The sequence below is a fragment of the Callithrix jacchus genome, chromosome 13 (genome assembly GCF_049354715.1).
Source record: "Callithrix jacchus isolate 240 chromosome 13, calJac240_pri, whole genome shotgun sequence".
NCBI lineage: Eukaryota > Metazoa > Chordata > Mammalia > Primates > Cebidae > Callithrix > Callithrix jacchus.
Window position 1 is genome coordinate 74640884 of NC_133514.1, and position 13822 is coordinate 74654705.

The following is a 13822-nucleotide window of genomic DNA, read 5'->3' on the forward strand; positions in this document are numbered from 1 at the left end:
ACGCGGGTCCCTGAGTCACCAGCGCCACCTGAGCTCCGGGCCCAAAGCACAATCACAAAGCGTGGGACCTTTGGGCGGCGCGGGGCGACCTGGCTTCCCGCAGCCACCGGGCCCGATCGCGGGACCCCGCAGGGACTCTGCTCCGTGGAGCTTTTGTCCTTGGGCAGGGGCTCTGCTGCCCGCGCGGCCCAGGCCGAGCCCCGCCGGGGGGGCTCCCTCCTCCAGGTCATTCTCCAGGGAGGAGGGGATCGGGAAGGAGAGAACGGGGGGCGGGGCCTGCCACCCACAGTCCCCAACCCGAGGACGTCACGGTCCCAGGTGCGAGTGCGAGGGGGCGGGAGTCCACCCCGCGCCTTCTTCCTCTGCGGAGCTCCCCACCTCTGTAAAAGCGGCGCGGGCCGCCCCCGGCTCCATTTTCTCGCGGCGGCCACACCTGGAGCCTTGCCTTTGGGTTGGGCAGGGCCGGGCCGAGCGGCCGCCGCGGAGAAACAGCCCTCGGGGCGGGGAGGGAAAGAGGTGGAAGCCGGGCCGCCGGGGCGGGCTGGGCCGAGGCCCAGAGGAGCCGAGCGCGTTCTCTGGGCCGGCGGCTGCAGGAGGCGGGGGCGAGGGCGAGATGGCGCAGAGCCCGGGAGGCCGGTGTGTCCTGCTGCTTTTCCTGGTAAGTGCCGCGAGCGGGGCAAGGGAGCCACCGCCGGGGAGGGCGTCGGCAGGCGAGGTCTAGAGCTCGCGCCCAGACCTGCCCGTCCCTGTGTACCCACCCGCCCGCCGGGCGCTCCCTCCTGCTGCCCCGAGGTGGGAAAGGGCCGGGCAGGCTGCTGCGAGACCCGACCTGGGGCTTCGGAAAAACCTCCCAGCTGGGGCCAAGAGGGTAGGTTGGGACCTGTCGAAGTTGTGTTTTTCTTCCCGCGACACCCAGGCCCCAGCGCCCTTTTCTGTGGTGTGTGGGTGTAGTGAGCCCTGGGGCGGAGAACACCAGCTGGGGGTCGGGGGCTTTGTTTGACGTCTCTGGGACGGGAAATATAGGGGCAGTAGGGAGCCACCTCGCGCCTCTTCCAGGTTCCTTAAGTTTCCCTAGGATTCCCCAGCTCCTCTAGCCGCCGACACATGCCAGTGAAACTGGAGAAACCAGGAACATACCTGTATTCTTAGAGTGCAAAAAGTAGGCTGAAAATAGTTTCTTTTTTAAAAAAAGCTGTAATTTACAAAGCTTAACTTTTAAGTGGATCACCCACATAAAGATAGTTTTAACTTAAAGTTTATAGAGTCGATGTTTGAAAAGTCTTCCTGTATTAAAGATCATAAACATATGTAATAGTTTGAAGGCTTATTCCTTTAAAAGGTTATAGAAAATCGAAGTGTAGAGCCCCCTCCCCAACCCCCCCCCCCCGCCCCAGGCGACGTTCATTCCTTCCATCTAGCGTTCTTATGCTCAAACTGGATTTTAAACTGTTGGTTGTCTGTTTGTTTAAGGGGTTGCAGGTACGTATCTCAGTTATAGGGGTTTGTTAAATGGGTTTTAATAAAGTGACAGTTGTGCTGCAAATAGAAGTGTGGGGTCACCTTCCAGAGAGTCCACAAATATGTGTTCACAGAGATTAGATGCAAAATCATACTCAGTTTTCTTATGTAATGATGAAAATGAAATTGAAATGCAAATACATTCACTGTCGTCACAGTTCTAACTTCCAAAATATGAGCCCTTCTATCCCAGAATTGTTGTGGGGTGTGGAAGAAAATCGTGTGTGTGTGTGTGTGTGTGTGTGTGTGCGCGCGCGCGCGTGCGTGTGTGGTGTGTGTGTGTGTCTCAAAACAGAAAAAGGCTGACTAAATCCAGTGTAGAGATTTCCATGGACTCTCAGGTGGAAGGACATGATAATTAGGACCTCCAGGCCTACCACACAGTTCATGTTTATGCTCTGCTTATCCGTTTCATTTTGCCCATATCTTTGAAGTAACTTTCAGTGCAAGTTCATTTTGTTAATAAAACTTTTCTAAGACATGATTTGGAGCTTCGTTTTTAGGCAAAGCAACTAATCCCCTCACCTTGGTGTTTTCTTGGTTAAGGAGAATTCCAAGCTTACTAATATAGCACCTAGCTCACTTGAGAGTTACATATTCCTTCCATGTATGAAAAGCAATGACCTTTACTCTTCAAAGAATATAGCAATCAGACCAATTTGTACACTCACACAGTAGCAGGTAAACACATTAGGTAGATCTTTCACTTTAGCAATTTGATACTTTTACCTTATTGGGCAGTAATAAACAGCTCCTTTAGAAAGCAACTATAGCCAATGGAACAGGAGCAAAATTCTTGGACTGTTCTATGTATTTTCTATAAAACTTTCTGCAGTATAAATTTGAGTATGTCTATTTTTTATTCAGAGAATAGTGGGCAATTAAGCCTTTTGCCCCCAGTGTGTTTGCAGTTGTAGTCTTTTGATTAAAAAAAAAAAAAAATGGAAAGCAACTCATCTGTCAGAAGTAATTGCCAAGGAAACAAGTTTTTTACTGGAATATTAATTGTAGTCTGTTGGATCAGAGTTCAGTTGCAGATAACAGAATTTATTCTAGCTGTTTAAAGCAAGAATGGGTTTATTTCAGGGCACTAAACTGACTACCTATGTGTAAGAAGGATTGAGAAGACTCCCATTTGAGGTCTCAATAATGACTTCAAAGCCACACAGCAGAACCACACCACTTCGGGAGCTGCTGCCTCACCTGTGACCAGGAACTGCACTGCCACTCCCACAGTCTAGAAACTGCTGTGATCAGGGCACCACTTTCACTACCAGCTAGCTGCTTTCCATACATCCACATCTGCTCGCCAGCAAACGCAGCAGGCACAGAGCTTCTGCTTCACTTCCTTCTTTCAAATTTCAGGTAAATACTGATTGAAGCCAGACCACATTCAGAACGAAGCCTGCAATGGCATCTATGACGCATGGCCTTTCGCTTTCCTCAACAGTACAGGGAGACACACCAGAAGATACCTGGGTCACCCACACAGCTATCACACATTTAGGGCAACTGTGTCAAAATGGGGAAAAGAAATAATTTTCAGAACAAATTTAGAGAATGTTTCCTCTTCAAGGGTTCTTCATCTGCAATCCATCAACTCCCAAATGGTTCACAGATAGAATTCAGGGGGTTCCTAGAGATGGCAAGGAATTAATTACATACATATTTTAACTGACTTCTGACTGAAATTTAGTATTTTTTTAAATTATGAGTGTAGGGAAGACACTGCCACAGTAGTGTGAACAGTACCTGTGACTATCACAATAGAATTTGTAAATCCCTTTACATCATATTATAGTGATCTCAAAATACCATTTATTCTGAACATCACTAATAGACTTTCTACTAGATCTTTTGCTTAATATGTTAATAACAAAATACATGATATTGCTGCATCACAAATTGGTATTTTTAAAATGCTAGTAACTATTTCAATATAATTGGGTTCCTTGATAATCCCCTGTATTTTATTTTATAAATTTGAAATCATTAATCTGAGAAGGAGTTCATAGTCCTCACCACAATGCCAAGGAGGACTCATGAATGAGAGATTTCCTGATGGTTGCTTCAATTTTGGGTTCGACTAATGAAGCTTGTGCTTTAAAATCAAACTACATTTTAAGGATTCAGTGACAGCAAATCATACTGTGGGTGGATATATTTAGTAGGTGTTAGTTTGCTAGGGCTGCTGTAAAAAAGTGCTAAAAACTGGATGGCTTAAAACAACAAAAATGTATGATCTCACAGTTCTGGAGGCTAGAAGTCCAAAATCAAGGTGTGGGCCAGGCCATGCTTCCTCTGAAACCAGTTTCCCTCCTTTCCTCTCCCAAGTGCTTGGTGGTTTGTCAGCAATCTTTGTCATTCCTTCTCTTGCAGGTGCATTCATTACTCCAGTCCTCCATCTGCACATGGCATTCTCTCTTTTGTCTCTTCATATCCTCTTCCTTCTGTGCGTGTCTGTGCCCTTGTCCAAATTTCCCCATTTTATAAGAATATCAGTTGTATGGATTATGGCCCAAAATAATGACCTCAACTTGGTCAAATCTGCAAAGACCCTATTTCCAAATAAGGTCACATTCTGAAGTACTGGTGGTTAGCACTTCAATATATTATCTTGTAGAGGATGTAATTTGATCTATAACAAGTGGATTCAACTATCTATAAATTACCAATATCAGAGTTATGCTTAATGTTCTAATATACAACTGAATAACATATATGAAAGAATACATTTAAGTATAAATTAGAAGGTGAATGTTGAAGCCACAAGAATAATCAATTCTATTCAAGGATTGTAGAAACATAGGGATTTCTTACTGGTTTTTGTTTCTAAAAGTTAGTAGGTAATGGGAAAATGGCAGCTCTTAACAGAAAGTTACTTTAATTATAACTTAAGGCAAGTACGTTACAAAAAGACAGGAGCATTCATTGGTCTAAACTCTCTCTGATTATTAGAAATCCCTGATGAGGTGGCCGGGCGCGGTTGCTCAAGCCTGTAATCCCAGCACTTTGGGAGGCCGAGGTGGGTGGATCACGAGGTCAAGAGATCGAGACCAACCTGGTCAACATGGTGAAACCCGGTCTCTACTAAAAATATAAAAAATTAACTGGGCACGGTGGCACGTGCCTGTAATCCCAGCTACTCGGGAGGCGGAGTTAGGAGAATTGCCTGAACCCAGGAGGTGGAGGTTGCGGTGAGCCGAGATCGTGCCATTGCACTCCAGCCTGGGTAACAAGAGCGAAACTCCGTCTCAAAAAAAAAAAAAAGGAAATCCCTGATGAGCTAAATTAGAATTTCCAAGGCTAATATTGTATGGTGTGTGGGTATAGTAAGCCCTGGGTCGGGCTCACTACAATATAAATCTGTATTTATAGAAACTTCCCAGTTGATCTAATTGTCAGATGTGTAAGCATGAGAATTACTGATCTAAATTTTGCAGAATAGTTTCTTTATGACATAGAAAAATTTACATGGGAAAAATTACATGTTGAATAGGGATTGGTATTTTTAGAAACTGCCAAATTGTAATAAAAATTAGAAACTTTAGGCTGGGTGCGGTGGCTCATGCCTGTAATCCCAGCACTTTGGGAGGCCAAGGTGGGCAGATCACCTGAGGTCAGGAGTTTGAGACCAGCCTGGCCAACATGGTAAAGTTGGCCAGGCTGGTCTCTACTAGAAGTCTCTACTAAAAATACAAAAATTAGTTAGCCGTGGTGCATGCCTGTTCATGCCTGTAGTCCCAGGTACTCAGAAGGCTGAGGCACGAGAATTGCATGAAGCTGGGAGGCGGAGGTTGGAGTGAGCTGAGATCATGCTACTGCACTCCAGCCTGGGTGACAGAGGGAAACTGTCAAAAAAAAAAAAAAAGTAAGAGGGAAGAGGAAGAGGGAAAGGAAGGAAGGTGGGTAGGTTAATTGAAAGCATAAAGGACTTTTAGATCTATTTGAGCAGTTTTTATTTGTTTTGTTTTTGTGTGTGTGTTTTGTTTTTGACATGGAGTTTTGCTCTGTTGCCCAGGCTGGAGTGCAATGGCTCAATCTTGGCCCACTGCAGCCTCTGCCTCCTGGGTTCAAGTGATTCTCCTGCCTCAACCTCCCGAGTAGCTGGGGTTACAGGCATGCACCATCACACCTGGCTAACTTTGTATTTTTAGTAGAGACAAGGCTTCTCCATGTGGGTCAGCCTGGTTGAGCAGTTTTTAATCACAGCCTTTTTTCCCCTGTCTTTCACTATGCCACAGATTTCAATAGCTTTGATAACAGTTTATAAACATGTAGTCTGTATATGATGAAAAGCTGTCTTCTCGGTTTTGTTTTTTATTAAGTTTTCATCATATGCAAAGTTTGGTGATTAGGCTGGAACAACAGAATTCATACCATGGTCTGTAGTGAGATGAGAAATGTCCATAAGAAAAGAAACCAAACACACATGACCCCTATTTAGTGAATCCCTGCTCGATGCTAGGCAGTGTGCTGAACAATGGGGAACTAAGAAAAAGCCAGACATGTTCTGCCTTCATGATGCTTACAGTCTAATGGATGGTGCAACACGTAAATGGCTAACTTCCAAATGGGTAATGATAAGCAGAGTAATAATAAAGAAGCATAGTACCGTGGAGCCTCCAGAAGGAGCAACTGTCTCAGCACTGGGTATCCCAGCTGGTATCTGAGAATAATTATACATTAGTGAGAGGATATGAAAAGAAATAGATTCTAGGTAGAGAGAAGAGCATCTACAAAGGCCTGAAAACAACAGTTCATGGTTCTGCGGAGGATCTTTAAAGTTCATTGTTGCTTGAACATAGAACGTGAGGCAGAAAAATGTCTAGGAAGATGGGCCTTCAAGCCCAAGAAAGCTACTTGCCAAGGAAGTGTTTTTAGGGAGGTATTCACATCGCTAAGTAAATGAAAACATGGGCTTTGGTTGAGATGGTCAGGAAAGCATCAAGAAAGAAGAAATAGGATTTGAGTGATTGAGTACAGTTTTGCCCAGTTAAAAAGAGAGGCAAGAGGTATTGAGAACTTGGTAAGCTGAGATCAAAGCCAGGCAGAGAAGCCCACAGGCCATGGGGTACCTGGGAGGGAGAAGCAGCCTGGCTGCCATAGGGAGACTGGTTTGGGAGCCAAAGGGATGGGAAAGCATTTTTGTTGTCACGGTACCTGAGGATGCCCCTGGTATTTAGTTCCCAAAGTCCAGGGATACTAAGATTCCTGCATTCTGCATAACCCTCAAGAATTGGCCATGTGTGAGGAATTTTCCTATCCAAAATGCTTATAGCATCCACACTGAGAAACAGTGATAGGCAAATAGTAAGAGGTTCTAAGTAGGGATTTATTTTACTTGTCTGGATCCTCTTTTTAAAAGGCAAATATCTCTTAGATTGACTATGCCTTGATACATTCGTCCACTCAACAAATACTGGGCACCTACTCTCTGTGCCAAACACTGTTCCAGGTCTCACCTCGAAATCACCTGATGGAATTATTTTCATCAGTCAAGGAGTTGCCAGCTGGCTGACTGGGGAATGTTTTGGATGGAGATGAGAAGAGATGAGACTGTTCAGATTTCCCTTGTTCTGACACACCGCCATCCCACCACTCTTTCAAGACCTCTACAATGCAAACAAAAACATTCAACTAAGTGTGTGATACCCACTGCCTCGTTTTCATGGTCTCCTTAGACCCTAAAAGTGCTAATTGAGAAACGGGCAAGGGTCCTAGCTCAGTCATCATCTTCTTTTAGCACCATTAATCATATCATGTCTCCTTTCAGATATCTCCTTCCTTTGCTTCCTCAGTATTCTGGGGTTCATTTCACTTAGAGGAACCTGCAGTGCTTCTCATCCCTTTAATTTTGGCCAAGCACAGTGGGGCAGAGGAGGATATACAGTACATACATCACTAAGAGACATCAAAGAGGGGTGGGAGACACAGCAGGGGCTAAGAGGGTGCTGCCTTTAGGACAGTGTGCATGTGGATGTTGAGAACGTCTCCAGTGGTCAGGCAATCCCTGCCCGTCATTGAGCCGCACTGCCCTGCTTCCTGTTGTCCAGCCTCTCTCCTCCCTCATCAGATACTTTCCCCAGGACCTAAGCTTAACATGCCTACAATCTGTCCTCTGGGAATTGCATCTTTCTAGCTGCTCAGCCTGAAAACGTTGGCACCCTCTGACTCCTTCCCTATTATCCCCACATAGGGCATTTGCTAAGGATTTTTGTCGCCATAAAGACTCCTACCTCTACCTGTCTATCTCATTGCCATTCCCCTGATGCTGTTCCTCATTCCATCTCCCTGGCTTAGTACTTTAATCACTGCACTGTCTCCTGCCTTTCATCTTGCTCAGTGCTACCAGAACATCTTTTGGAAGCATTAGCGACATAGTCTCCCTAATCATTAGCTGGCAACGACTCTCCACTCCTTATAAGATCAGTGAAGAGCCTCAACTCAACGCCTTGTCCTTATTTTCTACTTGCCACCATCGCATAGTTCTAGGTGCCAAGCTGCACTACTTCTCAATTTTTGTACTCACATCTCCATGTTCTGGCACATGCAGTCGCTCATCTGTGCGTTTTCCCTTCCTCCTAAGGGCAAAGAAGCAGATTATCTTCCGTTTCCAAGGCCACTCCCATTGCTATCTCCCTGCTAAACATCTCCTGGTTTTCCCAGAAGTAATCTTGTCTTCAGAAGGAAGTAATCTTGCCTTTTCTGAGTTCCCCAGAACTATTTTTATAGCCGTCAGTTACACAATGAACATGCATGTTCTTCAAATGTACCCCAAACCTAAAATGCAAATAAATAAATAAATAAATAAATAAAACATTCTGCCTGATTAGAAGGTTGAGTAACACAAGGGAAGAAAATAACACAGGTGTTAGATGATGGGCCTCAGATGGGCATGAGTTTAAAGAACCACTGGCAAGTGCTATGTCCTCTGTGTTTGAGTTGTAAAGATGGTCCATTGAGCACACTGCTTACTTTGTAGTAATTTCTCGCTGAATGGACATAAGAAGCCATTATAATGACTCAAAGTTGGAATAATATTTTAAACTACTTTGCATTTCACTACATCCATTTTTCTTTGTATCAACGTTTGATTTTATTCTCTGACATATGTGTGAGGATAATGATTGAGTCAAATAATAGGTGTATCTTTTAATTATTTTTATTGCATTTTAGGTTTTGGGGTACATGTGAAGAACATGCAAGACTGTTGCATAGGTACACACATGGCAATGTGATTTGCTGCCTTCCACCCCATCACCTATATCTAGCATTTCTCCCCATGCTATCTCTCCCCAACTCCCCACCCTCCGCTGTCCCTCCCTTATTTCCCCCCGACAGACCCCAGTGTGTGATGCTCCCCTTCCTGTGTCCATGTGTTCTCATTGTTCAACATTCACCTATGAGTGAGAACATGTGGTGTTTGATTTTCTGTTCAGTTTGCTGAGAATGATGGTTTCCAGATTCATCCATGTCCCTGCAAAGGACATGAACTCATCATTTTTTATGGCTGCATAGTATTCCATGGTGTATATATGCCACATTTTACCTGTCCAATCTATCATCGATGGGCATTTGGGTTGGTTCCAGGTCTTTGCTATTGTAAACAGTGCTGCAATGAACATTCGTGTGCGTGTGTGCTTACAGTAGAACGATTTATAATCCTTTGGATATCTACATCCATTTTTAATAAGATGGCTCTTAGTCTGAGCTGTTAAAGCTTAAGGGATCACCTCACCATAAAACCACTGAATACTTCAAGATCCTCTGCTTGAAAGGCAAGACTTCTGATAGAGAACCTATCGGCCAGGAGGAGCTGTCATCCAGTGACTCATGAGTCCTCCTGGATTCTTATTTAGACTCATCCAGGTGACTTCAGAACAGGAAGTCTTTTCTAAAAGTGCTGACCTTGAAAACAAAGAGTACATTGATTGATCATGTTTGGCATTCCCTCATGCCTCTACAAAAAAAAAATAATAATAATATTTTGCCAGTTACCAGGAAGTTCAGTCTTTATAAGATGTGCAGGATCCAATGGTAGAAAAAAATTTTAATGTTTTTCAATGCAGCAAAACTAGTTAAAATAATTTTTTTTAGAGTTTAGCAAATTAGAAAAGCTTTTGTAGGATATTTTTTTCATCTGAAAACATTGCTTTGGATACAGGAACTAGCAGCTTACTTTTCCTCGTCAGTCTTAAAGGCATGTTGCAGGTGACATTTTTCTGTCACCAAGTTCCTGGTGAGAAAAAAAGTCACAAATTTAGTGTTCGTAGGAAGCCATGTCGGCCACCATGTCCAGTCACCCATCTAATGCTCGAAACCCCTTTACAGCATCCCCACAGGAGGTCACTCAAACTTACAAAGTGGACAGGTTTTTTTAAAAGTGCCAGGGAGTGGGAATGGAGGACTAAGGCAGAGAGTGTCTGCTTATTCCATTCATGTTACTTTGCCTTATATTACCAACTGGAGATGTACAGAATCTCCACAGTCCTCTGCAACTTATATGATTGTCCTGACCCTAGTTATTACAGTAGCTTCCAATCAGAGAATCATGGTCATGGTTTCTTAACCTGGGCACTTTGCCATTTGGAGCCAGAGTGCGCTTAGTTGTAAAGGGCTATCCTGTGCATCGTAGGATATTGGACAGCATCTCTGGTTTCTACCCACTAGATGCCACTGGCACTCATCTCCTTCACCTCGACCCCAATCCTGGTTTGACAACCAGAAATGTCTCCAGGCATTACCAAATATACCCAGCGGCTGGAGGGGCAGGGCAGGGCAAAACCGCCCCTAGTGGAGAACCACTGGTCTAAATTAAGGATGTGTTCCGTGAGATACAGGGTCTGAAGGAACCAGATCCAAATTATTTAGAAAGCAGTGGCTGAGATCTTAACTGTTTGCTCAGTCAAATAAACAGTTCCACAATTGACAAAATGTTGGTGCAGTTCTTTTTTCTTTTTTTGTGCAACGGATGAGGCAAATATTTCAGTCCATCACACCTTACTAAAAACAGCCTACTGCAATAGGTGCTATAAAAATGCAAATAGTGGAACCCTATTACCTAAATTCCAAGACAACCTTGACTTTAGGATGCACGTTTTTTAACTGTTTAGTGTAACATACAGAAAAGTGCACACATCACAAGTTCACTGAATCTTCACAAACTGAAAACACCATGTCACCAGTAACCAGATGAAGAAACAGATTGCCAGCATCCCAGAAGGCCCCTTGGGCTCCCTTCTGTCCATACAGGCCCCCTAGATAGCCATTGTCCCGATTCACAGCACAGATTAGCCTTGCCTGTGTTACACTGGCTCCTTAGATGCACATCAATTTAATAATAACCTTTTGAGAGAAGAAAAGAAACATTACATTAAAGATGTACAAAACCCCTAATAATGCATCCCAGTTCCTTAACTAAAACCAACTGATACTTCCCAAATTTTTATCTACAAGTGTAACTTCTTTTCTGAGCTACTAACTCTTATATCCAACCAGCCATTCACACAGAACACATAAAAACAGCTCTTACCTCCCATTTCACCCCACCCTCAACACCACCCCCTCTCCTGCCCCACCTTCAACTTATCCCCTCTGTCTCCCCATTCTGTCTCATCTCTGGAAATGGTGCCTTCACTCACCCATGTGTTCAGGTCAAAATTCTAAGGGTCATCTTGACTACTCTCACCCTCATTCATTCCATTCACAGGTCTCTGTTGCCTCTGCCTTCAAAATAGATACTAAAGGTATCTACTTTCTTTCATCTTTGCTACAACCCCCAGGGTGCAAGCTAGTGTTATCTACTGTGTGCACTTCTGCAATGATGCAGTGCCTACCATCTGGTCTCTGTACGTTTTTTCTTGCCCCTTTATGGCCCATTCTCCATACAGTAGCATCAATGAGCTTTTTCAAACATAAACTGGTTTGTATCATTTCCAAACATAGAAGATTCCAGTGGCTTCCTCTCACACTCAGGATAAAACTCAAGTCCTCTCCCTGCCTGGGTACTGGCCTATCCCTCTGACATCATCACCATGATTCACCACTGCATGGCCTGGTGTTCTTTCTGCAGGGCTCTGCCTGACTGGCTTCCTCATACCATTCAGGTCTCTGTTCTGATGCAGCCCCTGAGAGTTTTCCCATGCTTCTAAATAGCTCTTTACTATCCTGACCCTGCTTTAATTTTTTTTTTATAGCTCTTATCAAAAGCTGATCTGTCTTTGTCTCCCCATATGTAAGAATCCAACAGGGTAAGAACACTTTGTTATTTATCATATCCTACAAGCTCAGAAAATTGAGGGGATGAATTAATTCAAACTTGCAGAAATGTTAAGACGAGGACCACGCAAGACTTAGAACTGAGGAAATGTCATCATAAATTCTATTTATTGAATGCCGGTCATTGCAATAGTTCCATTTTATGTATTTCTCTAATTTGCCCATCAGCCCTGGAAAATGGATGTATCCTAGTGAGGTGGCTTTCAGGTGCAAGTAACAAAATCTAACTAAAGCTAGGTTAAAGTAAAGAATATTTAATATCTCATGCTACAGAGCGCGGCTCCATGTTTGAACAATTCTGTAACTTCAAGACTTGATGCTTTCAGTTTGGCTTCGCTAGCATTTTGTTAGCTTTCTGCTCATGCTCACAACATGGCTGTAACTATTCCAAATGTCACGTCCTCACTCAGCAATCCCCGGAGGCACTTAAAAAGGAAGGTTATGTATGTGCTTCTCTTCTAATCAGTGAGGACAATCTTTTGTAGGGTCTCCTGATATCCCATTGGCCAAAATTCTCTTACATATGTATGCCTAAACCAGCCACTATCAAAGTAAACAGGCATATGTACCATGCTTTGTCATACCACTCATTCAGCTCCATGAGCTGGGCAGGGTCTACCCGAGAGTGTAAAATAGAGTCTTACGGGCATTGAAGATGACAGAAAATGGCAAGAAGTCAGACAATTGAAAATGCGTGTCACAGTATGTATTACTCTCCTGTTTTTTTTTTTTTGAGACGGAGTTTCGCTGTTGTTACCCAGACTGCAGTGCAATGGCATGATCTCGGCTCACCGCAACCTCTGCCTCCTGGGTTCAAGCAATTCTCCTGCCTCAGCCTCCCGAGTAGCTGGGGTTACAGGCACGCACCACCATGCCCAGCTAATTTTTGTATTTTTAGTAGAGACGGGGTTTCACCTTGTTGACCAGGATGGTCTTGATCTCTTGACCTCGTGATCCACCCACCTTGGCCTCCCAAAGTGCTGGGATTATAGGCATGAGCCACCGCCCTGTTACAGATAAGGAAATTCAGACTAAAGCAACTTGTCTGGCAGAATCTCCTCCCCAATTCCCTCTAACCTGAGGATGGGCTAGACTTAATGACTCACTTCCAAAGAATGGTGTAGGGAAAAATAGTAACCTTACAGTGGAGAAACTGCAATCCCTACCTTAGTCCATGGTGTCATGTGGATATTGCATACCAGCCAGTATGGTCACATACTTTTTTATCACCGGGCGCAGTGGCTCAAACCTGTAATCCCAGCACTTTGGGAGGCCAAGGCAGGTGGATCACAAGGTCAAGAGATCGAGACCATCCTTGTCAAAATGGTGAAACCCCGTCTCTACTAAAGATACAAAAAATTAGCTGGGCATGGTGGCGTGTGCCTGTAATCCCAGCTACTCAGGAGGCTGAGGCAGGAGAATTGCCTGAACCCAGGAGGCAGAGGTTGCGGTGAGCCAAGATTGCGTCATTGCACTCCAGCCTGGGTAAAGAGCGAAACTCCGTCTCAAAAAAAAAAAAAAAAAAATAGGCACTTCAGCTCTATGATGTTCTTTCCGCACAATACTGATCTAATCAGGAGAAAAACAACAGATAAACCTAAACCCAAATTGGAGGACACTGTGCAGGATACTCAGCCAGTATTCCTCAAAACCATCAAGGTCATGAGAAACAAAGACTGGGAAACTGTCAAAAACCAGAGGATACAAAGGAGATGTGATAACCAAATGTGGAATCTAGATTGCATCCTGGGACAGAAAAATAACATGAGTAGAGGAAATGGTAAAATCAGAATAAAGTGTGGAATTTAGTTAACAGTGCAATGCACCAATGTTAATCTCTAAATTTTATACAGTAGATATTTAAGATGTTAACATATGGGGAAAGCGGAAACAGAAACTCCTAGTACTATCTTTACAACATTTGTGTAAATCTAAAATTATTCCTAAGTAAAAACATGTTTTTAAAAAAATGTGTGCTAGGTAATTGTTGAAACTGGATGTTAGCTCTATGGGTGTTCATTGT

The 13822-nt window shown here is 43.9% G+C and overlaps 1 protein-coding gene across 2 annotated transcripts in view; it reads left to right on the forward strand.

Moving 5' to 3' along the window:
* Positions 1 to 316: 316 nt before the first annotated feature.
* Positions 317 to 13822, forward strand: part of DSG2 (desmoglein 2) — a 46215-nt gene continuing 32709 nt past the window's right edge. Inside the window, exons 1-2 of one of the 2 annotated variants that reach the window (XM_078347931.1) lie at positions 317 to 658; positions 2605 to 2883. Coding sequence is in view for 1 of the 2 variants with exons in the window: in XM_008979652.5 (XP_008977900.1) it covers positions 614 to 658 (45 nt within the window). In the remaining variant the exon portion in view is untranslated. The remainder of the gene's footprint in view (positions 659 to 2604; positions 2884 to 13822) is intronic. The other variant, XM_008979652.5, reaches the window with a different exon arrangement.